This window comes from Haplochromis burtoni, unplaced genomic scaffold, assembly GCF_018398535.1.
Source record: "Haplochromis burtoni strain Fernald_Lab_line unplaced genomic scaffold, NCSU_Asbu1 Contig_31, whole genome shotgun sequence".
Taxonomy (NCBI): Eukaryota; Metazoa; Chordata; class Actinopteri; order Cichliformes; family Cichlidae; genus Haplochromis; species Haplochromis burtoni.
In genome coordinates this window covers 776,789-803,460 of record NW_024582392.1, presented here as the reverse complement: position 1 = coordinate 803,460, position 26,672 = coordinate 776,789, and the positions used below count along the sequence as shown (strand labels likewise).

The following is a 26,672-nucleotide window of genomic DNA, read 5'->3' as shown; positions in this document are numbered from 1 at the left end:
AACCAGTTGCAAGAGGTCACCAGCAGTTGCTGGGAAAATATTTGCTAAAGCCCCTAAAGGCCTAGAGACCAATGAGTGACTCTCATATTTCCCCAGCATCACACCTGTTGCTAGGGAAAAATGTGTATTCCCTAGCTGGTTGGAAAAACCTCTTTCTGATTGCTTTGCTTGCTAGCATATTGCTGTGGTCCCCCATAGTTTTCATGGGAGTGACAGAGTTGTCACTCTGTCAGCTCTTAGAGCTGTGGTGAAACTGTGGCAAGTGCAGTATAAACTGGAAACCAGGACCATTCACCTTCAGAGTTAAAAGCTGCACCTTTTAAAACATGTTGACTACATCGCTGATGAACAACTTTTAATTGGAAGGCAAAAGTCTCAATTTCTAGTTTGCATCACACCCTTTTCACAAGTTGTACTACAATTTTTTGCATAGTTAGCAAAAATTACAGGCAGCCATGGGAATCTGCTTGCAACCAAAGCAATCAATATGTTTTTGTTGCAGGATCTTGTTTGCAACAGATTTCACCCAGCAAGAGCCAACAATCTCCAGAAAGTACAGTTTTGTTTCCTAGAAATCTCAATAGTTATGTCTCACCAATGGTCCTGTTGATGCTCTCATTATGGGCAGTAATATTAAAAGTAATCCTCCTCTAGTTACTTCTATTTTTGTACTTGTTTTGAATGTAATGCTTTGTTTCCTTTGCAAAAAGTAAAATGAGCTTAACAATAGCACACACAGCATTCATTGTTTTCTAGATGCAGTGCACAAATATATCTGCATCTCTCTATCTGGAGTCAGCGCTATCTGTAATGATTTTATGGCAGCTTATCAGCCTGAAGTTGCAGTAGTCTATCAGGGACCAAAAAGCACTGCCACGTTGGACCTAATTTTTTTTTTCCACCATTTACCTTTGAAAGAATGTGTAATGCAAATGCAGTGAATTCATTGGTGGCCACTTCTCTTGTGACTGTAGTATAAATACGTAGCAGAAAAAGCAATGTAAAAATAAACCGTAAGATTTATTAACTCAACTTCACATTGTAAGGCAAAACATTACCTGGTTTTGTAAGGCAGTACAGGTTAAAAGGCACAATTTATTCCATCAGTTAAACCATGACAAAGTACTAAACAAAACAAAACAATCAAAAAAAACAAACAAACAACATACAATATACTTTTAAAACCGAGCACAACATATTATTGGGAAACTTCTTTAGCATGTCTGCCTGTGACTTTTTAAAAGTCTCTGTGTATACAGCCTGCCAAACTTGGTTATACTGGAGTAAATTTTAAAACTTGAAATTTCACTCCTGTAAATATGCATATCCCAGTGTATAAAACAAACCCCATATATTTTAGTTTTGCCACAAAATATTTGAGAGCAACTCGAAGGAAAAGCTGAACTCTTTAGAGGAATTTTCTTTAGCTTTTTTTCTGAGTTCATTTTATTGTTAAGAAACATAAAATAAAAAAATAAAAAGTTAAACACTAAATATATGACAGTGTAAGGCCTGTTGTAACATTCATGAAATACTGACATGATTACTTTGCCATTTCTAACATAAGCCTTACTGCACACACTGAGGACATGCATAGGACACAATGGAATTGAAGTTACCCAATAATGAGCTATAATATATACAGCAGTGTACTTCTAAGTGTCAGTCTTACAGAAAGGCAGTAAGCCTAGAAGATCACAATGCTTATGGTTTTATCTGGCCTTCACTGAACCATGAAGCTCAGCTGCAGCTGCATACATGTACAAAGTGATGCCTGAAAACTCAGGCTATCAATCTGTAAAGACCACACCTGCAGATTTTTATTATAGATATATATACAGTATTCAGCTACTTTAGGGTTCCAGTCAAGTTAACAGCTTCAATGCTGATTGTGTATAAACATACATGTAAAGACCCTGGTTTAATTAGAAAAAAAACTGAAGGAATAAAGATTTAAGGGGTTGTTAAATGGCCTCCTGTTTTGTAATAGTTGGTTGAGGGATGGAGGTTGGCTGCTTGGGAACAGTGGCTATGACCCCCTGAACCATTTTATAATGTTCTGAGCTGGAGGCAGCGGGTGGAGATGGAATTGGGGTTTCAGGAGTGGCTGAAAAGTAGAACAGAGAGAGAGCAGTTACTAATGTGGAGAAACTACAGCACAAGCAGGTGAATATTTATTATCTTACAGTGTGACGCGGGGGTAACACAAGATTCCAATAAGGAATAAGCACTTTTGTGAAATTTGTCAGAGCATTAAATATGCTCAGAAAGAATAACAGAAGTTTTCTTTTACAAAATAAGCCAGATTAGTTTCTGTGAACAATTTAGGGGATTATTTTGCCAAGCCTATTTGGTCTTCCAGCTACCTGACTTGGCTGCACATGGAGCTGCGTGAGGAAAATTTGATGGGCTGTCTTCATTAAAATACAACTGATTAATGATTGTGATCACCTTCATTAGACTTGAAGTTTTTACCATATGTAGCAATAAAAAACCCTGACAGTTTTAAGCTAATTACAGACACCAAATCTTAAATGTAGCAATGCATTAATGTATTTTGTGCTTACAGATTTGACCATTATGGATTGGCGTTGGCATATTGCTGGTCACTATAACATTGGTGCTGAGGTGCTCCTGAACCAGGTGAGGATGCAGAGAGTGAGGTGCATGTGGTGCTTCATTAGCAGAACCTGGAAGAAAAACCCCAACAATTGTCAGTTAATCATAATTTATTACTGAATAGTGGTTTGATGCAGTTCTGTCCACTTAATGCAATGCCTGCTGTTTCAGAATTCATGCTATAGTAAATTTTGCTAAACCTATCTGTACTGACAACCATTTCTCACCTCCAAGAAGCATTTCTTGAAGCAGATTGTCAATCTTGGCCATGCCGAAGAGTTTCACAAACTGGATCTGTTCAATCATTTGCCAAGTGATGCTCTGTAGTGTCGGCAGGAGCAGGAGAAGCTCTCCAAAACGGCCTCGAGAGTCATATTGCCTGTCGTTGATGTAGTCCTCCAGGCTCACCTGGACCTGGTATCGCATCCGCTTGATCTTTCCAGGGTCACTCAGACCTTTAGCGTCTATGGGCAAATGTTAGCAAAGAGAAATGTTTTGATGACCAACATCTGTATATAATGTGGTCTATCTGAGTTTTTCAAGTTTTCACTCAAGTTAATGGCTTGGAAAGAAGCTCAAGAATCTGAAATGTTTGTCAGCACTAATACCTGGGTCAAAGAAAACTATGGCTTTTAAGCAGGCATATTCATTGTCATCTATCTGAAGCTCTTGGAAAGGAAGCACCAGCTCATCCAGGATTCTCACTGCTACTCTGCCCACCTCCAACTCTGGGCAGTTTCTGGGAATGATGTGGTCATTTCCTGCAGGAGAAACACATTGAAAATGCACCATTGGAATAGGGAAAGAGCATGATTATATGCAATATGAGTGCAGTATCACACTGCCTTGTGTGTCAGTTTTACCTAATAAGAGGATGTCTTTGTAAAGCATGGACCTCTTTGCAGCACCGAGAAGGAGATGTTCTCCTGCATGAGCTCGAAGCAATGCCACCTGCAATGAAAGTGAATTAAAAGACAGTTTGCTATGAAATAATAACTCCTTTATGTGATACGTGTTTATATTATAAAGTTCTGTCTGGGTTTTTTTAAACTCCCCTTGCATGAATCTCACTGGTTGAACTAAAATTGGCAAAGAAGGCCATCTCACTGCATCAGCAAATCAGTTACTAAGGCTCGGTGATCACACTGTTAATGATTCTGCAGTTTGTTTTTTTTTCAAGAAGCAGTGTGACATTAAAACCAGCTCATCATGTTCCAACTGAGGATTAAAACACATTAACCATTCTGGTTGAAAATTTTAAGAGAGAGTGATGAAAAACCCCGTCATCCTTAGAGACTGGAAAACTATTTTCTCCTCTTTTCTTTTTTTTTACTGCAGTGTTATTTGATTAAGGAAGAACATAGTCAGTGACAGTCCCACAGCCACGTGTCCCTCAACCCTCGTTATGGTTTTGAGTATACTGGTTGATGAATGACTAGAGTGTCTATATCACTGTGTGCACTCTGTCTGTGTATGGGTCTCACCTGGTCATCCAAGGGCAGGTCACAGAAGGCTGGGATGTACTTGGCCCACTCCACTAAGACCAACAGCTGCTGTTTCATGGACTCACACACATCTGTGATGGTGGCGATCTTTTTAGTCCGTATGTCACCATTGAGTATAGGAGCAGGGGATGTGATCTACACAGGAAAATGCATTTATGAAGTCATTTGAGGTCTTGTTACAGTTACAGTAGATATGAGCCCCAAACATGATGTACGGCCACCTTACCTGTCTTGACAGTACGTCTGCCTGGATGAGTGCGTTGATGGATGGTAAACTGCTGTCTTCATAGCTGGATCTCCTGGTGCTGATTCTGTCTCGTTCGTTCTGTACAGCTAAAAAAAAGAACATTCACAGATTTATAATGTGGCAGCAAGATGTAGGTTGCATTTGCAAAGCAAAAGATAAAAGTGGAACTTTCATGCAGTTATATTTTTGTAAATGCAAGAAAAGTGTTGAATTTTCTCATTTCCTTTGTTGCACAAACACGGAACACAGAGTGATTTGAAAGAAAAATATGTCTTCCAAGGTTGTCATGTTTATCAGTATATGGCTATTATTGCTTGGAAATGTTTGCTCAGCATAAGCTGGTCAGAGACTTAAGCACTCCGTGGAGTGAACATTAACAAAGTAGTCCCCTCCTGGGTGTTGCAACACATTTAGACAAGTCATATCAATTTAGTGGAGACAGCTCAAGCTCTGGTAGTGATTTGCTGATTAAATTCTCTTTTGTTTTGGGAGGCAATAGATTCTATTGTTTTAACACTAAAAAATTCACATAGATTGACTTTTTTGACTGGTTTAGTGAAGAGATAAAAGTCATCTACCTTCTTTCTTCATGCCAGCTCTGAAGCACTTCTTCAGTCGGCAATACCTGCATTGATTTCTCTTGTCTTTGTCCACGATGCATTGTCTGTTAAACCTGTAAAAGTGAGTGGATTAAGTTTGTTTGTGCTATCACGGATTTAAAAAGGAAACTTAATGAAGGAATCAATACAAAGTGAAGCAATTGGATACAAATTGAAATAGATGAAGTAAAAATTCCAGATGCTTTCTTTTTCAAGTAGCTTAAGCATGAAGAATATATACATATATATGTAATGATTGCATCCATCAACATTTAATCACAAGACTGTAATCAGAAGATTGCAATCTTTGCTTGTCTACACAGTGGCACATAACTGAGAATTAATTGCATTGGCTAGATGTCCATTGCTTTTTCATTGTCACACAAACAGTAGCAGTATTTTTTAGTTGAAGAGCTTCACTCACCTGCATGAATACATGTGGTTTTTCCGGACGCTGCGTCTGAAGAAGCCCTTGCAGCCATCACAGCTGGAGGCACCGTAGTGTTTACCTGTAGCTCTGTCTCCACATATGGCACACAAACTGCCTGCAGCCAGGTGGCTCGCGGCGTTCATGTTAGTGCTTTCAGCTGGTGAGGAGTCTGACATGAGAGAGAGAGAAAGGAAAAAAAAGCTCATCAGGCCAACAGGCTTTTAGGTGATTAGCTTTAAATCACCGGAACAAGATGACCTGAAACTCGAAGAAGCGTCTTTTTATTTTTTTTTAATATGACTTTATTTCTAATCATATGCCAGACAGCAAACTTGAACTGCCAGGTTGGTTTAATTCTAGGCGTGAAAGACCGAAGTGAAGACACTCATCAGCTCCATTGACAGCTGATCAAAAGCAGCCCTCCAGAGAACTGCAGGGATCTGTTAGCAGTCTGAGTAGCTCAGATAGCGTCAACAGAGCTCAATTGATGTAGGTTTGATTACCTATGAAAGGCAATCGATGGAGACAGTTTTTGTGTAAGCCACTCTCACAGTCACCAGAACAAAGCTGATTATCATAGAGTTTGCCATGACACATGCTAAAGAAATGTACAATATATAAAAGTGGTAGGCTGGTTCTTGGAGTGTCACTTTTACATATTTGTTCAATGACAGAATATAATTGTGTAAATTATTAAAAAAAAAAGTTTTGTGCTTAGATAGGTCCCCATTAGGCTTTCTTTTTTTTGCTTCTTTGGAAATTTTAGAATCAGGATCAGAGCCAGATGTCATGGGAGACTGCATATACAAATAGGTTGGTGTCACTGTAAGCGCATATCCAAAAACGACATCCATTCTCCTCAGTTTAGACTCTGTGGGAACAGACCGTTTGTAACAAGAGAAGGGTGATCATGATACTAAAGCTACTGCTTCATCACTGAATGAAGATCAGTCCCCTGTAATCAGTCTGACACCACATCCCTGTACAAGCTGGAACAGGTTAAAATTGGTTGGGCCAAATGACCCAAGTGCACTGAGAATACATCAGTCTCGTAAAACAAAATCTCTTAATGTTTTATCACACCCAAGGTGATAAAAGAAGACCACTGAACAGGATCATCTCTCTACGAGCAGGAGCAGATGGACAAATGACCCCTTTTATCACTTCACACCAGAACTCGCGCTCTCCTCTCCCGACCAAAGTTTTAAATCAGTAAAAGTTTCAAAGTTCAAAGGCAGCGCTGCTTATATGACACTCACCTGCACCCAAGGGGAGCACTTGCATGTTTTCGAACTCTAGCGTGGTATAGGCTGGGTCCAGAGCTTCGCTGTAGTCTGCCATGTCCATGTCTGCTAGTTCTTTAGGCCAACAAATTCTCAACTACTTGACAGTGGGACAGAAAGACTTGTCCAAGAAAGTAGAGTGCCCCCCTCCTTCTCCACCTTCCTTTCTCACACCCCCACACACCTCAGCAAACCCCCCTCCTTCTTTCTGGGTCTAGCTCCGCCCAGTGACAGGACAGCTCCTTGGCCCAGTTGAGTGGTATATGGACCTACTGGTGTTAGAGAGGTGAACAGTGACTGACAGCAGAGCTGGTGTCCTTCTCTTCCTTCCCTCATACCACTAACCAGAGAAGAGGTGGAGTGTCAGTCCGGTTGATGGTTAACCAGAGTGTTCACTGGTGAATCACAGGGTTGTTTTTTTTAAGAGATAGCACAGCTTTGATATCTGCCACCGCTGCATGTCAGTAATGGATAAACATTTCCTCAACCTGAGCTATGTCAGTTCACTCCTACTACATCATTTGACACCATTTTGAACTTTTCATTTTATAGCTGACACTTTCCTCGCATGCCCATATCACATGCACACCAATTAAAGCTTGGATATTGGTACAAACGAAAGTGCCTGCAAAAAGACCTGGAATTAGGCGGAAAGTAACTAATTCCAATTTTTATGAAATTTTACAAATTTTGAAAGCACTTCTGTTTGATGCTACTTTACATTTCTGCTCCACTGTGGAAAAACATTACAACTTTTTTCTTGCCTTTTAGCTCAGCAGCCCCCCTTGTCTCCCCTCTGCAGGTCAGCCAAAACACTCAGAGGCTGCCTTTTGTTGCTTAAATATTCAGAAAGCTTGTATGACTCCAGGTCCAAAGCTTCCAACCGATCCTCACAGATGCTCCTCTGCACAGATAGAATAAAAAATATCGAAACATTCCTCTGGTTTTGTTTTTGATATTTAATATTAACTGAGGCTTATTCAGGAATCACTCCATGACAACAGACATAGTTTGCACATCAATATATTACGGAAGTTATTAATTATTATTTTAAACAGAGGATAAATCATTATATCGCCTAACTGTTTATAAAGCAGTTTAACTTTAGAGCCAGCTTGATTGCCAGCTTGATTACCTTGACCTTGAATAATTGCACTGTACTTTAATGAGATAAAAAGTAGAGGAAAAATACTTTTACCACCACAAGATAACCACAATCAAATAAAATTAACCACTATATTCAAACATACTTCCATGTGTATTACATTGCTCGGAAATCTGAGTTAATTCTGCCATAATTAGCGGGGAAAAGCACAAATGATGCCTTTATGTAAAAGCCATCATTGTTTGCTATAATGCAAGGTTCATGTGAGGCTTTTCCAAAAGCTCCAAGCTTGTTGTAAAGGCGGCTGCTCCTCTGAGAGACAGCTTAGATGACTCAGAGGAGCCTAAAGAAGCCTTTTAGAAAAATAAAAAGAGTAATGGTGGGTCAATTAATCATTCTTTACAGAAATTTTACATTTAATGCCACAAAATATGCAATAAAATGCAGTGAAGTGACACCGGCTTGTTTTACAGTTTACAAGGTTACAGATTTATTAGTTGTGGGTAACATAAGTGGGTATAAAAAAAAGCATGAGCAGACAGAGTGAATCTTTTAGAAATGCACAAACATACGCAATTCTGAAACTGAGATTTTTAAAGGTAAACAGTGACTAGAGTTAATCAAACATCTGGCCCCCTCTGCCCCCGAGGATGGAAAATAGTTCAATCAAAACCTGAGTTACAGAGTAGAGAGGCCAGCTTGATGCCTAGATTGAAATCTTTCATCCAAGCCACCAACTTTTGCTCCTATCCAGTTGTCTCTTACAGGAAAAGGCCTTATTCATGACAGCAATACAATGCCAAAGCACAGTCTGCACACATTACAGCAGCATGTCTCCCCAGTAAAAGAGTCCATGCTAAACTATCCAGTCAGCAGTCCACATATGTATTATGAAGCAAAAACTAACACAGAGGAACCTGTTAAGGAGTTCATTTAAAAAAGTAAAGCATTTAATCTCCTCAGTTGTTTTCTATTTGCAGTTATTAAAAGAGGTGATGATAAGTAGCATTAATTATGCCTAGTGCAAGCTTTGTTTTTTTGTCAGGTTTCAACATTTGATATATTAATTTTGTTCAGTTTTTTAAGTTATAAGTTAAATCATTTGAAAATCATTGAATTTTTCTTTTTTTTTACATTTTACAAAGTATCCTAAATCAGAACTGCTGTTTACTAGATAATTTCTCTTTTTTGGTCCATAAATATAGAAGAAGTATTACGAAGCCATTTCTAAGGCTCTGGGACTCCAGTGAACCATAGTGAGAACCTTTATCCACAAAGGGAAAAAACTTGGAACAGTGATGAACCTTCCCGGGAGTCGCCGGCCTACCAAGAAAAGCATCAACGACTCATCCAGGAGGTCACAAAAGAACCCAAAAACCTGCAGGATTCACTTCTCCATGTTAGGGTCGGGATTCATGATTCAACAATAAGACAACAATAAGAGACCAGGCAGAAATGGCATCAATGGGAGAGCTTCAAGCAGAAAACTGCTGCTGACCAAAAGGAACACAAAGGCTCGTCTCACATTTGGCAAAAAACATCTTGATGAACCACAAGACTTTTGGGAGAATCTGGACTGATCTGGAAAGTTTGAATCCTGTTACATCAGGCGTAAAACTAACACTTTCATAAAAGAACATCATACCAACGATGTGATGGTCGGGGCTGCTTAAGAACCTGGACGACTTGTTGTAACTGACGGAACCATACTTTCTGCTTTCTACCAGAAAACCTGAAAGGTCATGCATGCTTGAGTTATGCAGCAGGACAATGATCTGAAACACTCTACCGTTCACCCTCCAATGTGGCTGAATTACAACAATTCTGCAAAAAAAGAATAGTCCAAAATTCCTCCACAGTGATGTGGAGGAATGTGTGGATATACAGTGGGGCAAAAAAGTATTTAGTCAGCCACCGATTGTGCAAGTTCCCCCACCTAAAATGATGACAGAGGTCAGTAATTTGCACCAGAGGTACACTTCAACTGTGAGAGACAGAATGTGAAAAAAAAAATCCATGAATCCACATGGTAGGATTTGTAAAGAATTTATTCGTAAATCAGGGTGGAAAATAAGTATTTGGTCAATAACAAAAATACAACTCAATACTTTGTAACATAACCTTTGTTGGCAATAACAGAGGTCAAACATTTACTATAGGTCTTTACCAGGTTTGCACACACAGTAGCTGGTATTTTGGCCCATTCCTCCATGCAGATCTTCTCGAGAGCAGTGATGTTTTGGGGCTGTCGCCGAGCAACACGGACTTTCAACTCCCGCCACAGATTTTCTATGGGGTTGAGGTCTGGAGACTGGCTAGGCCACTCCAGGACTTTCAAATGCTTCTTACGGAGCCACTCCTTTGTTGCCCGGGCGGTGTGTTTTGGATCATTGTCATGTTGGAAGACCCAGCCTCGTTTCATCTTCAAAGTTCTCACTGATGGAAGGAGGTTTTGGCTCAAAATCTCACGATACATGGCCCCATTCATTCTGTCCTTAACACGGATCAGTCGTCCTGTCCCCTTGGCAGAAAAACAGCCCCATAGCATGATGTTTCCACCCCCATGCTTCACAGTAGGTATGGTGTTCTTGGGATGCAACTCAGTATTCTTCTTCCTCCAAACACGACGAGTTGAGTTTATACCAAAAAGTTCTACTTTGGTTTCATCTGACCACATGACATTCTCCCAATCCTCTGCTGTATCATCCATGTGCTCTCTGGCAAACTTCAGACGGGCCTGGACATGCACTGGCTTCAGCAGCGGAACACGTCTGGCACTGCGGGATTTGATTCCCTGCCGTTGTAGTGTGTTACTGATGGTGACCTTTGTTACTTTGGTCCCAGCTCTCTGCAGGTCATTCACCAGGTCCCCCCGTGTGGTTCTGGGATCTTTGCTCACCGTTCTCATGATCATTTTGACCCCACGGGATGAGATCTTGCGTGGAGCCCCAGATCGAGGGAGATTATCAGTGGTCTTGTATGTCTTCCATTTTCTGATGATTGCTCCCACAGTTGATTTTTTCACACCAAGCTGCTTGCCTATTGTAGATTCACTCTTCCCAGTCTGGTGCAGGTCTACAATACTTTTCCTGGTGTCCTTCGAAAGCTCTTTGGTCTTGGCCATGGCGGAGTTTGGAGTCTGACTGTTTGAGGCTGTGGACAGGTGTCTTTTATACAGATGATGAGTTCAAACAGGTGCCATTCATACAGGTAACGAGTGGGGGACAGAAAAGCTTCTTACAGAAGACGTTACAGGTCTGTGAGAGCCAGAGATTTTCCTTGTTTGAGGTGACCAAATACTTATTTTCCACCCTAATTTACGAATAAATTCTTTACAAATCCTACCATGTGAATTCATGGATTTTTTTTTCACATTCTGTCTCTCACAGTTGAAGTGTACCTCTGGTGCAAATTACTGACCTCTGTCATCATTTTAGGTGGGGGAACTTGCACAATCGGTGGCTGACTAAATACTTTTTTGCCCCACTGTAAGTAGTAAGTAAGTAACATTTATTTAACTCTCCTCTGCAGCTGTGCACTGTCATTACTCTGGCAGCTTCACTTTATATCCTACTTTATTTATATAGCACCTTTCGAGACAAACAAAGTGCTTCACGAAGAAACACCAGAGCATTTCAAACAAAAACAAACAAAAAGTTAACCAAACACAATTCCATTGCATGGATCTTAATAAAGGAAATCATCACCTTAAAACTGCATTTTGTATTTAGTCAGGCTATTTTTGATCTAAGATTAACATTAGTTTAATGATCTGAAACATTTGAGCGTGACATATATACAAAACCTAAGAAATCAAGAAGGGGGCAAATACATTAAACACTAAGTGTAGTAAATCTCATGGTTTCCCTGTACAGTGTAAAGACCAGATGAGTAGAAGTTGATGGTAATTTAAAAACTGTTCATGAGTATTTTATTTAAGCCTCATATACAAAAATATTTACTGTATAATTTAACAGTTTTCATTGAATGTAGCTACACTTTAAATTACATGTGAAGGCAAATGTGTCACTTTTAAACTGAAAATAATGCAGCATTGGTCATTAGGCACACGTGCACTCAGTGAATGATTTTCATGCCCAGAATCTGATTGTTTACATAAATAACTTTTGTGTTTGCGCAAAGCAGAAAGCAGGCTCATCCTGCATGTCACACAGCAAACAAGAGGCTTGTATTTGCAGAAAAAGTACCTAGTACATAGCAATAGGTCAACGATCTCAGGTTCAGACGGACCTCAAAAGCACTAAACCCCATGTAGGTGAAGTTGTTAGTCATGTACTCAAATTATACGGTGGGCTCATAAAATTATTTTTCCTCATGCAGGCAAACATCCATGCCTGTAGGCTTCTGTGTGTGACTGAGAGATGATTTGCTTAATGATTGATCAAAACCCCTCTTACTAAGAGCCAATCAGAAAGGAAAATGGAAGCAATCAAGTTCTGATTAAACTACTGTTTTTCTGAATGTCAGGAAAGGTCACAGATTCATTTACATTTAAGCTTTCATGGTAATTAGACACTATAAACAATGCAATTAACGTAGACCAATTATCAAAAAATGATTAGCAGTTTTGTGCACACTCCTACAGTGTGCACAGGTGATTGTTCTGTATCAAACTGGAGCATGTTGTTTCACTTGTGTGTGCAGAGGTCATCCATTACAACATTGCTTCATGTTCGATCCATGCTGCTCTTCTGCAATGCCCATATTTGCTCAAGAAGTGTGCTGATTATTTCAAAGCAGTCAGAGAGCGGGGGGAGAGGGAAGAACTGATGATTGGAGAATCAGTGTGGAGCTTTGAATGAGTCACTGCAGCAAATCTTATCTCCCCCTATCATTAAAGTACTTGTATCATTGCTGCTATCTTAAATTTCTGTGAACTCCTCAAGGAACAGTCATATATGGGACTATAAAATATAATCTGCATGGTTATAGCTTTCTTAATCATAAACCCACAAACTGTTTTGATATGTTAGAAAGGGCAGGCTGAAATCCTTCCGTGACTTATCTGTGATTTGTGTGTGTGTGTGTGTGTGGGGGGGGGTTAACATACTGTACATTTCCTCAAACTGGACTGACACGTGCAGGCTCTCTGGGCAGCTCACGTTCTTGCTGATGCCAAATTCTAATGTAGCCACTATATTTAAATTAATTAATTAAAGACTACAACTCATCTTAGGCAACATTTTTCTAAAGGTATAGTTTAATATGACTGTAAATGTCAGTTTAGCTTGTTTAGTGTAGCATAAAGACGGCAATATAAGGAGAAGCAGCTAACGCGTGTAGTTAAAACAGCTCCAGTAGCTATGCTAATGTGTTACTAATTTTATTTCATATTGCTCATACAGTCATTCAGTCTAATGCTAAGAAGTAAATCATTCATTATTCATTAATACTGGTGGTAAGAAAATGTTATATAGCTGTGATAAAACAGCTCAGTGTGTCAGTGTTCCTGGACACAAATTTCCTGTTCTTGTTTTTGTGTCCCTGAAAATAATGTTTAGTTTTTTTTTTTTATTAATTTAGAAAATAATAATAAATTGCACTTTCTTTTTTTCTTTGTCCATCTAAATGAAAACACAAAAACAATGTCAAACATAGCAACAGGTGGTGGTATAACCCTAACTGTATAGAAATGTTTGCAAAAATAAATGATTCGATGGTAAACAGCCTGACTGTAAACAAGGAAATGAAGGTGCAATGATGAGTTTCTGAAAATCTTAAACCTGGACAAAGTTTTTCAAAAGCTTACATTTCTGGTTCAAAATGGCAATATACATAGAAAACCTATATTTACCAAGATATATGTGTACGTGGGAAAAGGGGCTCAATTTATAGGCTAATGTAGTGAAGTATAAAGTCATACAGCATGACAATTCATTGTTTCCATGAACTTGAATAAATACACATCTTTTAGGTAACTATTTGACGTTTTTCACTTGTATTATTTTTCAGTGTTTTTTCTTTTTTTTTTTTGGTTTGTATATTTTGTTATAGTTAGCATGGTGATGCAGTAAAGAAACTGTGCATTCACATGCTTCTCAGATGGTCATGTTTCCGTAGTTTGGAAACTTTGTTGTATGTTTTTAAGTGATAAGAACACACGTGTTAAAAGAAGATGTGTTATTGTGTGTTTTATTGCTGTTTTATTACACTGAGCATTCAAAATACATACTATTGGCTGTTTACAGTAAAATATTGCACTGACCTGACCTGTAGGATTATTGCAAATAATCTTGGTCACTTAACTCGGACAGCAACTGTTGTACTAAAACTGGCTACATTTCCTCTCCAGAGCACTCATATGATCCTTTATAAATAGGAGCAAAACCACCAAGGTCAGATTGTGTAGTGTTCTGAGAAATTACAAAAAACCAAGAGCATCGCAGACTCTGCAGGCCTCAGTTCATGACAGTACAGTTAGGGAAATGTTGAACAAGTGTGGCTTGTTTCTAAGCCGTACTTGTGCAGGAAAAACGCAACGCTGCATCTGAACACACATTTGGTGAAAACACATCATATCATCACAAACATTTCATACTAGCTGTCAAACACAGTGGTGTAGTAGTAATGATTTGATTTGGAGCCACAGAATTTGGGCACCTTGCAGACACTGAGCCTACTACGAATTCTTGTGCATACCAAAGTATTCAAATTAGAGGTCTCCTGTGCATAGAGACAGTAATTGCAGGTACACCTGTTGTAAACAGAAGAAATCAAGGTATTGTTATCCTGACTTTATCCTAACTGAAATGTTGTGGTAGGACTTTAGGAGAGCAGTGTGAACCAGTTCCTGCACAGAGCAATGAAGCAACATTATAAAAAGGGTGAGCCACAATTCTTCTACACTTCTGCAGTTATAAATATTATAGTTATACAGAAAATTATTACTTTAAGTTATTGCTGCTAAAGGTGGTTGTGCAAGCCATTGAATATTTATTGTATGCTCAATTTTCACTTTCTTTTTCTTTTCTCAATGTTAGAGCATAGATAACCCGCAATGGAAACTTGTGTGCATGTGTACTGCATACAAAACAACTACTATCAGGTAAGTGCCAGAACTTTAAAGCCCAGGGTCAGGTCATAATGCTTGTGGTGCTGTAATACTCAAAAAAAATCTTTATGACAATTCGAACCCCCCAAAAATACAATCAGTGACTTCTATTTAAAATATAATCAAGAATGCAAGATGTGTAGTCAGTGATAACATGATAACTTTACTAGTTATTTTCCAAATTGCTGAACTCCATTTTCCAATAATGTTCACATGAAATGGCAAGCAATAGAACTGCCAAACACCTCACGAGGCAGCCAGTGATTGAGTTAGCATGCTAACATTGTACCTTTCTATGTAGAGATGCTAACATATTTGAAGACTCTTTTTTTTTTAATCGTGGCAACAAATCTCATTCTTAAGGCTGTTACACAACCAGGTTCCCAAGACAACAAGCCTATAACTCGGATTATACATGTGATTTTGATTAGGTTTTTATTACCATGTTATTGCCTCTTTAAATATAGGAAATTTTAAAACCATAAAAAAGTTAAACATTACTAGTTGGGTTCAGTATGTAGCTGTCATGTGTATTAAATCCTGACCAGACATGGCTACAATGACAGTTACAATAACACACCACTGTTGTCATTTGTTTCTATTGGTACTTTAGTACTGGAGTTGTGTTGATGTGCGGGGACCAGATTTACTAGGCAATTGTGATGCAGCAGTTAACAAAACCACTCAAAACAGTCATTCATCAACAGTAATCACATTTACATGTGACAGCTTAAGCTTATCATCAAGTCAATAGTGTGTGATTCAGCTACATGGGGGCAGAATATGCATACAATTAATGATTTTTTTTATTTATTTGTCTTGTAGCAGCTTTTTCTCTGGTTGTATTAAATGCCGTTAAAGGATGATTGTCTTGCTTTGTTTTTTAAAGTAGTCAAATGCAGGGATTGTTTGAGTGCTATTTATAACAAAATATAATGAAATAAGTAAGGAAATTTTTCTTTTTTTAATGTAGTGAATAGAATATAAATAGAGTCTTAAGCCGAAGCTGAATTTTGATAAAAGCTGCAGCTCAGCTGGCAATGGCCATTTGACTTTTAAATGAAGTGGGAGGCTGCCATGTTAAAATGTGATGGGCCAGACTGAGCTGTCTTATAATCAGTCACCCAAACTCTTGCCCCGAGGCTAAAAGTCAAAGGATCGCTGAGACCTGATGTAATACATGTGTGATTCTCCCCTTTGAAATTTCAAACTCCAGTTTGTGAACAAAGTCCTGTCTATCTTCTGAATAGGAATCTCCGACCACTGACCAAACTCCATTTGTAACCACTGCCTATTTGTACCTTCTCCTCAATGACTACATTTCATTTCCCCAAGTCCGATCTCAAAGGCAGGCAGCAGGGAAGCAGCATAATAAAATCAAAATGCAGAAACCAGCAGCTGGGAGGAAAAAAGAGGAACGTGGTGGCCTGGAAGAGTTAATAAGATGTGGAATATAAACTCTCCGGGGACTTATTTTGCTTCTTTCAAAGAGAGCTTCACCTTAGTGGAAAAGCAAGGCATAACCAGGAATGTGTTGATGTTGATAAGAGGAAAACAGAAGGAAACAATGTGCTGGCTGCAGCAGATTTAAGGCCGGCAGAAAAAGCCTGCTGCAGTAGATGGAGGAGATAGGTGAGTAGAGTGTCATGGCAAAGACCTTGTCAACAGATAGCTATCTGCAAATAACACAGCTTATGCAAGCCCGTGTGGTTGAGTGGGGGAATATCATATTTTCTGGGCTAGTGGAATATTCTGTTCCTATAATAATGCAGATTTATCATTTAAGAAGATTGAATTACTGTCTTGCATCATTTTCTGATGGTTTTATGTGAGCATGTTTATTCAGTAAAATTGTGTTATGCGTTACTCCCGCCTCTGTAGTGGAAATTACTTTGACAAAGCTCATATAAATATCTTATTTTTCCTGTCAAATATTAGCATTCTACTTACACAGAGAAGATAATGCAATCTCAGAGGCCCACGAAGCCTTACTCATTAAAAGCCAGTTTGTCACCTTTATTTACACAGTTTTTAAAGTTTTGTGCTAAAATGACAAATCGGATTGCCAAAGAAATCCTCAAAGAGCCGTCTTCATGTTAATTAAAACGATTTCAAAGTTTTATCATTTAATGTTTACAACCACTCTCAGTTTACTTTTAAATTAGCTTTCTGAAGATGATTTTCACCGCGGCTGAAATAAAATCTTTTCAGTGAAAGAGCAGGCAAGTTGTCAAATCGCCCTCATGATTACTGTTTGCTCTCATGTAATGATAAACCAAGAGCGTCTATTAGTTGTGTCATGATATTATAAGAGGTTAAAGATTTAGCTAATAAATTAGATAGGCTGATGGAAAATTATATTACAACACCCTTTTCCAGTTTCTCTTTGTGACTTCTACCCACTTAGCAGACCACACTGTATTTCTGTTTAAAGGCACTTTACTAAGGTGTATTTCTTTACAGATATTAACTTGGGCCACCAGTATTTCTTTATCTCAAAGATTTATTAGGCCATTCAACCTTTCGGTACGTCTTTCATAAATATAAAACTGAAAGCCACACACTTTACAGAAAAACAAATTCACAAAAACATGTTTATACTTCACTCAGACTGAAAACCTCAAGTAGCCCCTGTGCACTAAATAAGTAAACAATTACATCAATAAACATGAAGACCTATGCACTACGTAAATCAATCACAGCATGTGATAAGGGTCTGTAATAATTAACCCTGTTTTGCTGAAGATTCATTTTGACTGCTTTTCCAATCCACTCTGTCAGCAGCTCTGCTTGGAGCACCTTTATCTCTCTAATTCTCTATAGGTCCTTCAGTGAGCAGCAAATCAATAGACATTTAACCTACACAGCTCGAATAACAAGACGTGAAGTATTCAACGCTGCCCTGTCAACGTTAAGTCAAGAGTGCTTTTTGTCCAGCATCTTAACTTGAATTGTAATGAACACAGTACACACAGAGTGTTGTCTTTATTTAGCAAGACGTTATCATCACAGCATCTGTAACATCAATTTTTTTTTTTTATTGTTAAGTGAATTAACTCAGTGAGCTCATTTTTCTCACTCATGTTCTCATTTTAGTCCTTCTGCCTGTCACTGAGGTGACCTGATGTTCTCATTTTATGCAGCACCTTAACAGGTCTGTCAGGGGTGGTGAGCAAAGTACTGAAAGTTTGGAGTAACAGTACCCTCACCAAGTGAAACAATACTCCACTCTCGTTATGTTTGAGGAAATTCTCCGCTTTTTAATTTCAGTAAAAGTAGCCACTCTACGGTGGAGAAATACTTTGTAACAAATTGCTACTATGGTGCAGTAGAGGATTACTTGGTAACAGTTTGTTAGAATGGTACACTGGAGAATTACTTTTTAACAAGGCGTCACGATATAGCACAGTGCACTCACCTTGTTATAAGTGAAAGTACTGTATGAAGTGCACAGGAATAAGTATCAGCATAGTTTATTCTATAATAATACATTACATGTTTTCTTTTTGATAATCTGAGTAAGTAAACTGTAACCGCAACTAGCAAATAAATGTAGTGTCGTAGAAAGTGTAGTGGAGTAGAGGGAAAGCAGCATAAAATATGGAAACAATGTAACCTCATCGGGTATTTTGCTAAATGAATCTGCTAAACTATGTGAAATGCAGTCAAGTGGAAAGTACAGTATTCCCATCTGAAATTGAGAAGAGAAGAAGTCATATGTAGAATTAAATGAAAAATTCTTAATTGAGGTTAAACTGGAAGGAAGTCCAGTTGGTGCTTAAGCATGGTTTGCTTCTTTTCATCACTAGGCCCTCTACTTATAGTCCAGTGTTTGTGTCAGTGCTGTTGCTTTCATCAGTGTCAGGTAATATGAAATCATTGCTTATCACTGCCATCTTGTGGACATTCAGCAAATCAACACTCAATCCACTTCTCTGTTAACCAGGTTCTTACTACAGTAGTTGTTTAATGCACAAACTGTTGAAGCTCTGAAACGTCCAAAATATTCATGATAGAGTCAACTTATTGTAACACATGTTCAAAGAAGCAGCTCTGGTAGGAATTAAAATACCCTTTTTTTGTCAAAGCAGCTTTGCAACATGTTTCTTTTGAAAGCCTCGAGCAACAACAGAATATACAACAGAATATTGTGTTCATTTTCACAGTACTGTCTTCAATCTTCCAGGGGCTTTACCGCAAAGATTTTAACACACACACAGCAGGAAAAAAAACAAACTACAACTAAGTTTATGTGTCTTTTACCTTTACCCGGGTTGGTAAAGTGGAGGATTCCATCCTGGCCATACATCCCTGGGAAAGCTGAGCTCTGACAGTGCGCCGACCAGCTGTGTGAAGGCCCATGAGCCTCGTCGCCTCTCCCAGGCCCGGCCAGGCTGAGGCAGGCTGGGAGGAAAAGCAGCTACTGGATAGTGTTGTTTGCTGGGGCCACCAGACCAACTGTAAGGGCCCAAGGCACATGGGGATAATCCCCTAATGCCTGTCACAATGAGATTTGATTGGAGACTTGAACACTCGGATTATTAGTGTCAAGAGAACAGTGTGTAATACCTGCTCTCCAAACAGGTTGCTAATTGGGCTTTCTGCCTCTGTTAAATACCCAAGAGGCACACTGAGATTTGTTAAATGTCACATTTGATGTCAGCACAGATTAAGTTTCATTTCATTAGCTGAGTGGTTCCTTCACCCACTAATGTAACTTTAACATAATGCAAGCTTCTGCTATTTATATTATTTCACCATACAAAGGGTCATGTCCCAGCATAAGGAAAAACCCTTACAAGCTAGCTAAAGGGAAAGATCAACACAAAGTTATAAAATGAGGTAACTGATTTATCAAAGTGATAAAAGGAATGGAAAAGAAAACAAGTATTTCATGGTGGCAAAAGTGGACATTAGATAAGCCTTGCTAAAAAGGACTTTTCATTTCATCACACTATGGCTCCTTATGGAGAAAGCCCACAATAACTCAATAATAGCTGAGTGATTTTATCTGTCATTTGAGTCATAATCTGACTCAGACCTCATAAGTCTTCCTGTGCTGTTAAATCTTGCACTTATTACATAATATGCAAATGCTGCAGGTTATTTCTTGGTTATGTCTGACTGAAGCTGTGAGGAACATTAAAGTCAAAGTGACACATGTCTTGATTTGACCAAGAGCACTTCAATTTATGTAATTTAGTTTGATTCCTCCAGACAGTCTTACCACATGGGCAAAGTGGGCATGATTTTTGATTTTTAAGAGTGTGTGAGTATCTGTAAAAGCCCTACATTTGCAAGTGAGAAGGCCTAGATGTAAATAAAAATGGACAGAGGTGGAGCCAGAGAGTTTTTATAGGGGTGGCCAGGCAAACAAGTTAATGATTTTTTTTCCCCTAGGCAAGTCACCGTGGGCCAAATGTTCAGGTTTGGTCACTTATTTTGACCATATTTCTGGACATACTATAAACTATTTCTTGTTTTTGGGTATTCATTTTTTTTTTATGTGACAATAATATAAATAGTGGCTGGTTCTTGTTAATATGTGCGAGACCATCAGCTAGAGAAATTGTAACACAGTTTGAACTTGAAAAACAGTTTGTAACAATATGATGTAACTCGATGTAACTGTTAATATGAATGTGGCTACAGTACAAGGCAATACTAATCTTCTAGTGTTTTGAGAGTGTACATTAGCTGTACATGTATAAACTGTTATAATGATTGCTTCAAACAATACTTTCACTTTGAAATAAATACTGACCAGTAAATGCATCTGTTTCTGTATTTGTTCTTTTTTTAAGTGTTTCCTTCATTTTAGCTTTGCTCTTTAGCTCTAGACATAGTTAAATTATATAGGATTATATAGATTTAACTCTTCAGTAGCTGCTTTTCCACCAGCTCACTGATTGCTTTCACTTTTAGAAGTAGGCTAACGCAGCCAGAGGACCCAGGTGAAATCCATGCAGGTACAGAGAGAATAATTGAACTTCAAACAGGCCACAGTCAGTTGCTGAACCAGGAGGCAGCAGTGTTAATTACCAGTAGCCTGTTTTGTTAGGAGGACATCTCCTCAGTGTACTAATTTTTTTTAATTTTACTGCAAGAGATTGAACAATTACAAACTCTGCTGCACATTGCAGTATTAAAACTTTTCATAGAAAAGTTCATTTTTGACCTAGAAACATTATCTTGAAGTTGCCAAAGCAACGGCCACATCAATAAACACCAAAAGCAACAAAAAAATGGCATTTCCCTGTCCATACTAACTCCATCTACAATGATATTTATAATCCAATCCAGAGCTGCAACAAAGCTGTAAATGAACTTGACTTGTTTATAACCTAGACTTTATGACATTGCTTCACCTGAAACATTAAATGCATGACTGAAGCAACGAAAGTGGCTGTTCTGCCACCAACATTTGAAAAATGTGACACATTTTTTGACAAAATTACTTCTTTAGCGACCTATCAGTAACAACCTCTGCCTGTAACAGAAAGTTTCATTATTTAATTTGTAATAATAATAATTGTAAGCATTACTTTGTTTATGGTTCATGCAGAAGTTATGAGAAGGTTAAACCTTTGCATTGCAATGTGTCAGTGTTTAGAAGTACTATTTTTTTTTTTTTTAAAGATGCCATTATCATGAGAAATCCTCATCTACATGCCAGTACGATGACAAAAAAAAGAGTGCCTTGAAAAATATTTTGTGTGCATAGCTTGATGTGTCTAATGTAGAATGTGCCCTGCTGTCAAGTCTTTCAGCTTTTTAGGCAAACAGATATCTGCTGAGGGTCTGTTCAACGGCTGTTGTCATGTTTGCATTCACCAAGTGTCTCTGCCCCTCTGCAGGGCTTGGGAGTTTGTCCAGGCTGCGACCGTTAAGCAATTAATCCCATGTGTCTGACACAAACTATGTGTGTTCTATGAGCTATAAGTCACCTTGCTAAGAAGGTTTGTCAGCTTGTGCCCACAGCTGAGTGTGAAGGAGTGAGAAACCTGCTAAAAAAAAATACATAATTTATCATAATATATTTTATCATCTTGATAAAATCTCAGTAGGAAGCAGACTATTTTCAGGATGTGGAATTATACGGTTTTGCAATAGAAGCAGAGGTTTGTAGCTTGCTTGGACAAAGAAGCATAGTTTAACCTGAGCTAGGCCAAAAAGAAGCTTAAACTACGCAACTGCCAAAGAATGTATTTATAACATAAATGTCCTGGTTTTGGAAGATTTGTCAAGCATATACTGTAAACAAGTCCTCCATGAAAAGCTTACTATTGTATTCATTAGAAGCCAGTACTCCAAACAAAAAGAAAAGAAAAGAAAGGAAAAGGTTTTCTGCTTTTAATGTTTGCTAGTTCTGTAAATTAGCAACCAAGATTATAGTCTGCATTGACTCGATAGGGTGTAGCTTAAAGAATCACTTTTCTTAGCTTTGCTTTTGTCAACAAATCATATGAAAACTAAAACTGTATTTCTTAGTAATTCAGCCCCTCCCCAGCCTGTCTGTGCTGCTTAGTCACTAGAGACTTGGTGGAAACTTTAGAATAAGCACATTCATAAATTTTAACTAAGTAAAATATAAGATCTCTGTGCTGTATTTTTCTTCTTATTTTACTTTTTTTGAATAAAACTTGAGGTTTAATGTACATTTGGTGAGTATTTAGGCAGCAAACTCACATTCAGTTTGCATTTGCAACAGCATTGATACCAGCACTGCCGTCTTCACCTGCTCCAGATGACACACACCTTTACTAAGTAAAGGTGCACAACCTTTCCCCCCTTACTAGAAGCTGGACACATGAACAGTAGCACTACAAACACGATGAAGCATCTTAAAGACTGATGCCTTGGTCGTTATTACGACTGTTGGGAGGTCAGTAAGTCTCCTGTTTTAACAACAAGTATTAAACAGTTATCTGAAGTGTTGACCTTGCCACTGTCCGCATAAACATGAGCCATTTAAGTATTAGCAGCTACCTGCAGGTAGGTAGCAACTAGTGGCTATAATAAAATGGTAATATTAATGTGGTCTTGTCTGTCTGTAACATTAATAAACAGTATAAATTTAACAGGATAACACAGTTAACTGTAGTATTATGTTATTAGGTTATTACTGGGCACGATTCAAAAAACAGCATGAAAATCTGAATTTTCGGATTCTGAACTTGTCATCTAACACACACATACACCGATTGCACTGTGTTGTTGAGGAAAATGTGAGGACAAAGAAGTTGATATTAAGCCACGATGAGCCGGTCCTGTTGTTTCTAAACCCGGAGAAGGAGGAAACAAAGATGCTAGGTTCATTCAAGTCTCCGAAAAAAGCAGCAGCAGGGAGAATTTCATACTTTGAACCAGGAGTTAAAGCTGTATCACAACTGCTTTCATACATATGTCAGGATGTCAGGGGGGCAGTTTGAACTCTTGTTGGCAGAGTTGGGACCACATCTGAGGAGGCGGATGAATCATTTCAGAAAGCTAAAGAAAAATAAATGCTGCAAATTCATCCAGTGAAATTACGCGGTCGGTGTGAATTTGCACATTAAGAATGGGTGAATCCAAAAACTATTTTTAAAGCACAAAATATTCTCACAAATTTTACACATCTGATGTGTAAAGCCTTCAGGATGTCAGTGGAACTTCCATATTATGGTCTCCTAATGTGTCTTCAACTGTGCTCAAGATCAAGGTCAGATTTTACTGAAACAGGATTCATTTGCTGTGGACACGACTGTGAGCCTGCTTAACTTCTCAGTAGATTTCAATTCTCATGGCTTTGTGCGATACAACCACTGAAAACAAAATGCACAGCTTTCTTTCTGTGTGTCACGCATGATGATCACCTGTGACTGTAATTCTAACTGACAAAATAACACATCAAACAAAACTGTATAACTGAACAAAATCGTGATGCTCATTGTTCTATACAGTTTCTCTTTATGCTGCATGTACTGTGTCATAATGAAATGAAATCATCTAGAGATTTATGCCGTAACAAAAACCCCTCACAAAACATGAATTGTAAATATAATTAAATAAAAATATTGTCCTGTCAGCAACTAAAATAGCAGCCTGGAAATCTTATCCCTGTCGCTTCACTCTTAACTGAAATGGAAAAGTAAATGGAGCTGGATGTAAACCGGCCAATGCAGAGAAAATTTAGAGAAGCATGGGGTGTTCATTAGAGAGATTAGTGTTAGTATATTCCCAGTTAGCTAGCCCATAGGGGGTTTGCTTGCCAGCTACAAAGTCCTAGAAGCAAGCCTGGCAGCGACAACCTTGAAATACTGCTGGACACATATATGAGAAGTTATTTTCACTATCTGAACTGACTTTCACTTTAGTGGTCACTGGGACTGAAATGTATGAAAATATCACCTCCTTCCTTTGTACAATTCACCTTTTCTGTGTAGCTGTTCCTTTTGCTGAAAAAATAGCCTACATATAGCGAATTGGCATAGTGGCACGAGAAGAAATGCAAGGAGGGAAAGAATAAACGAGCAAAGGCAGAGTTAAAACAATGGACGGATATTTTCATTTCTCATTTGGCCAGAGCTTTGTTTAAATGGATTTGCATCCCTGGTGTGACATGCAAATTATTTAATGAATGACCACAGAAGCAAAAACTAAACTCCCACCAACTGCTGCATCAGACAGCTGGTATGATGCCGAGTAAGGCCTCTCTTGAGATGGTTCAAAACAGTTATGACAAAGGGGCGGTTTGTGTGCCTGTAGCAGCGATGTGTCCTTCTGCTGTTTTGTGTTTGCACAGCACCTTATATTGTAGCCATAAAATAATGCAGAGGCTTGTCACAGTGTCATAGTGAGGTTAAAATGTCAGTCTTTTTATGGATAGTGTAACTCTACAGAAAGAATGTTTTCAGAACTCCGTAAAAAATATCCAGTCCATGAGCACAGCTTGTCAAACAGAGCAAGCTTAAATCATTTCAAATCAGCCTGTGAGCCCTGTCACACTCACTGTACTCTTACAGCTCTTACATCTCAATATCTCTGAACCATCATCTCCATCAGGCCCAGCTCCCATGGCCTTTTTTTAACGACCTCCATATCTCTGACACACCTCCTGGATTACAGCCGTGTGAAAAAGACAGACATGTATGGTGGTGATATTTGCACCCTGAATCCCTTGTGATCCAGCAGAGCTCTGGAGCCAAGCAGCTGTTGCACAAAAACACTGAATAAGAAGCAAAAAGAGGCAAGCAGCTGCCATGCTTAGCCTCTTTTTAAACTAGTCGGCCACACGGATAAAAGCAAAAGTGTGTACTCACCAAATGGAAGTTCCATACTTGAACTGACTTGTGAGTTTACATTGACCATGTCGTCCTCTCCTTCCTCCCGAGCATATGTTTTAAATCCACTATTTTCTCCCCTCAGCATAAGGTGTAAAATGTGGAAGTCTGGCGCAGGGTGCTGTAGTGCGAGAAGGGTGTTGTTGGTGCAAGGTAAGGCCGGTGTTGCTGCTGTTATCTTATTGATTTTCCTAATCTGGGCAAATGTGGGTGGGGAGGTTAAACAGTAACCAGGCTCGTATGGACACCAATCTATATAGCAGCTGTAGCTATGGCAACATGATGATAGAAACTCAAATAGACATAAAGTTATTGTGCTCTTTTCCTTCTTTCTCATCACCCAACAGCCATTTCTCAGTCAAAGATGAAAATTGTGTAAGAATAAGAGTTTATGTAAAATAGAATGAAAGAAAGAGGGTGGGGAGGGACATAAAAGACAGAGGAGTGGAGAATGTACTGAGGGTGGCAGCAAGCATACTGTATGACGAGTGACATCATCAGTTTTGTTTTGACTGAGGAGAAAACTTTACTGCTTAGCCGTTATATACCTGGGGCCTGAACTCTCTGCGGATGCCAAAACATCCTCCCAGCAGAGATGGAAGCCCAGCTTCATTTCATTGGAGAATGAGTTTAAATCAAATATATCGTTTGATTTTATTTCTTTGGCCTATAAGCTGTTGAGATGTCTGCCTTCTTTGAATGTAATGAAGCTAGTTGGCTCTTTGCCCTGTGCAGAAAAATAAATTTGAATAACTCAGTTATGACATAGGTATTCTAAAACTACATTCACCAACCAAAAGAAGGTGCTCAGCATGATAAATGTGGCAATCATAAGGTCAGTGTGTGGCTCCTTCGCTCTACATTTGGGAAGTTCAACATTATTTTTCACCCCGATGCTTAAAGGTAAAGAATATGTGTGTCTGTCTGAGGGGATTATAGTGTAAAAGTGTAAAATCACTTTTAATGGCTAGCAAGAGTTGAAAATCATAATACAGCTATCAATTTACAATGTTTACATCCTGTTACAGTGTCACAAGCCCTCCTCTGGCTTTCTTCTGCTAAGTGAGACGGTTGGCGTGTAAACATGGATGCCATCTCCTCACCGGAGCTTTAAAGTTTGCAAGCTTCACGCTTCAGTTGGTTGGCAGGTACGGCTTGGTAGACAGAGATTAATTCCCAAATGAAATTGCTCACAAAATGTTATGTTTTCATCCTTGAGCTAACTGGGACACACACCAAACAATCTAAATGGATAAAAAGAGACAAAATCTGTACATTTGATTTGGAAACAAGCCGTCCTTTACGATAATTCTATATCGTGCTGGCACATTTCAGCTGCATGCAAACAGACATTTTTGCTTCCATAGGGAAATTTGTCATATTTTCTTTGGGCACCTTCAAAAATATGTATTAATTCTTTCTAGTTGCTTAGTTTAAGACTGGCTGAAGATTGCAAAATCCACTCTCTGGCACCTCTAAAGCTCATTAAC

At 38.7% G+C, this 26,672-nt stretch overlaps 1 protein-coding gene across 2 annotated transcripts; it reads right to left on the bottom strand.

The window, feature by feature from the left end:
- Window positions 1-33: 33 nt before the first annotated feature.
- hnf4a (hepatocyte nuclear factor 4, alpha) lies at window positions 34-25,307 on the bottom strand. Of its 2 annotated transcripts, none has more exons than XM_005918774.2 (10): window positions 25,162-25,307; window positions 5,395-5,569; window positions 4,950-5,044; window positions 4,351-4,457; window positions 4,104-4,259; window positions 3,483-3,570; window positions 3,228-3,380; window positions 2,847-3,083; window positions 2,568-2,690; window positions 34-2,107 (listed from the first exon to the last, which is right to left on the bottom strand). In XM_005918774.2, the coding sequence occupies exons 1-10, from the start codon at window positions 25,268-25,270 to the stop codon at window positions 1,965-1,967; spliced, it is 1,386 nt and encodes a 461-aa protein (XP_005918836.1). In that variant the 5' UTR covers window positions 25,271-25,307; the 3' UTR covers window positions 34-1,964. The 2 variants fall into 2 exon arrangements, with proteins under 2 accessions (XP_005918836.1, XP_005918837.1); XM_005918775.2 differs by lacking the exon at window positions 25,162-25,307 and adding an exon at window positions 6,660-7,027.
- Between the last annotated feature and the right edge of the window lie 1,365 nt (window positions 25,308-26,672).

What these genes read in the sequence shown, in the direction of transcription:
- hnf4a (XM_005918774.2), bottom strand. Translation starts at nt 25,270, where the DNA reads ATGCTGAGGGGAGAAAATAGTGGATTTAAAACATATGCTCGGGAGGAA. An exon ending in CATAGTTTTCTTTGACCCAG is followed by an intron (nt 3,084 to 3,227) that starts GTATTAGTGCTG and finishes ATTTGCCCATAG; the next exon opens with ACGCTAAAGGTCTGAGTGAC. An exon ending in AATCCATAATGGTCAAATCT is followed by an intron (nt 2,108 to 2,567) that starts GTAAGCACAAAA and finishes TCTACTTTTCAG; the next exon opens with CCACTCCTGAAACCCCAATT.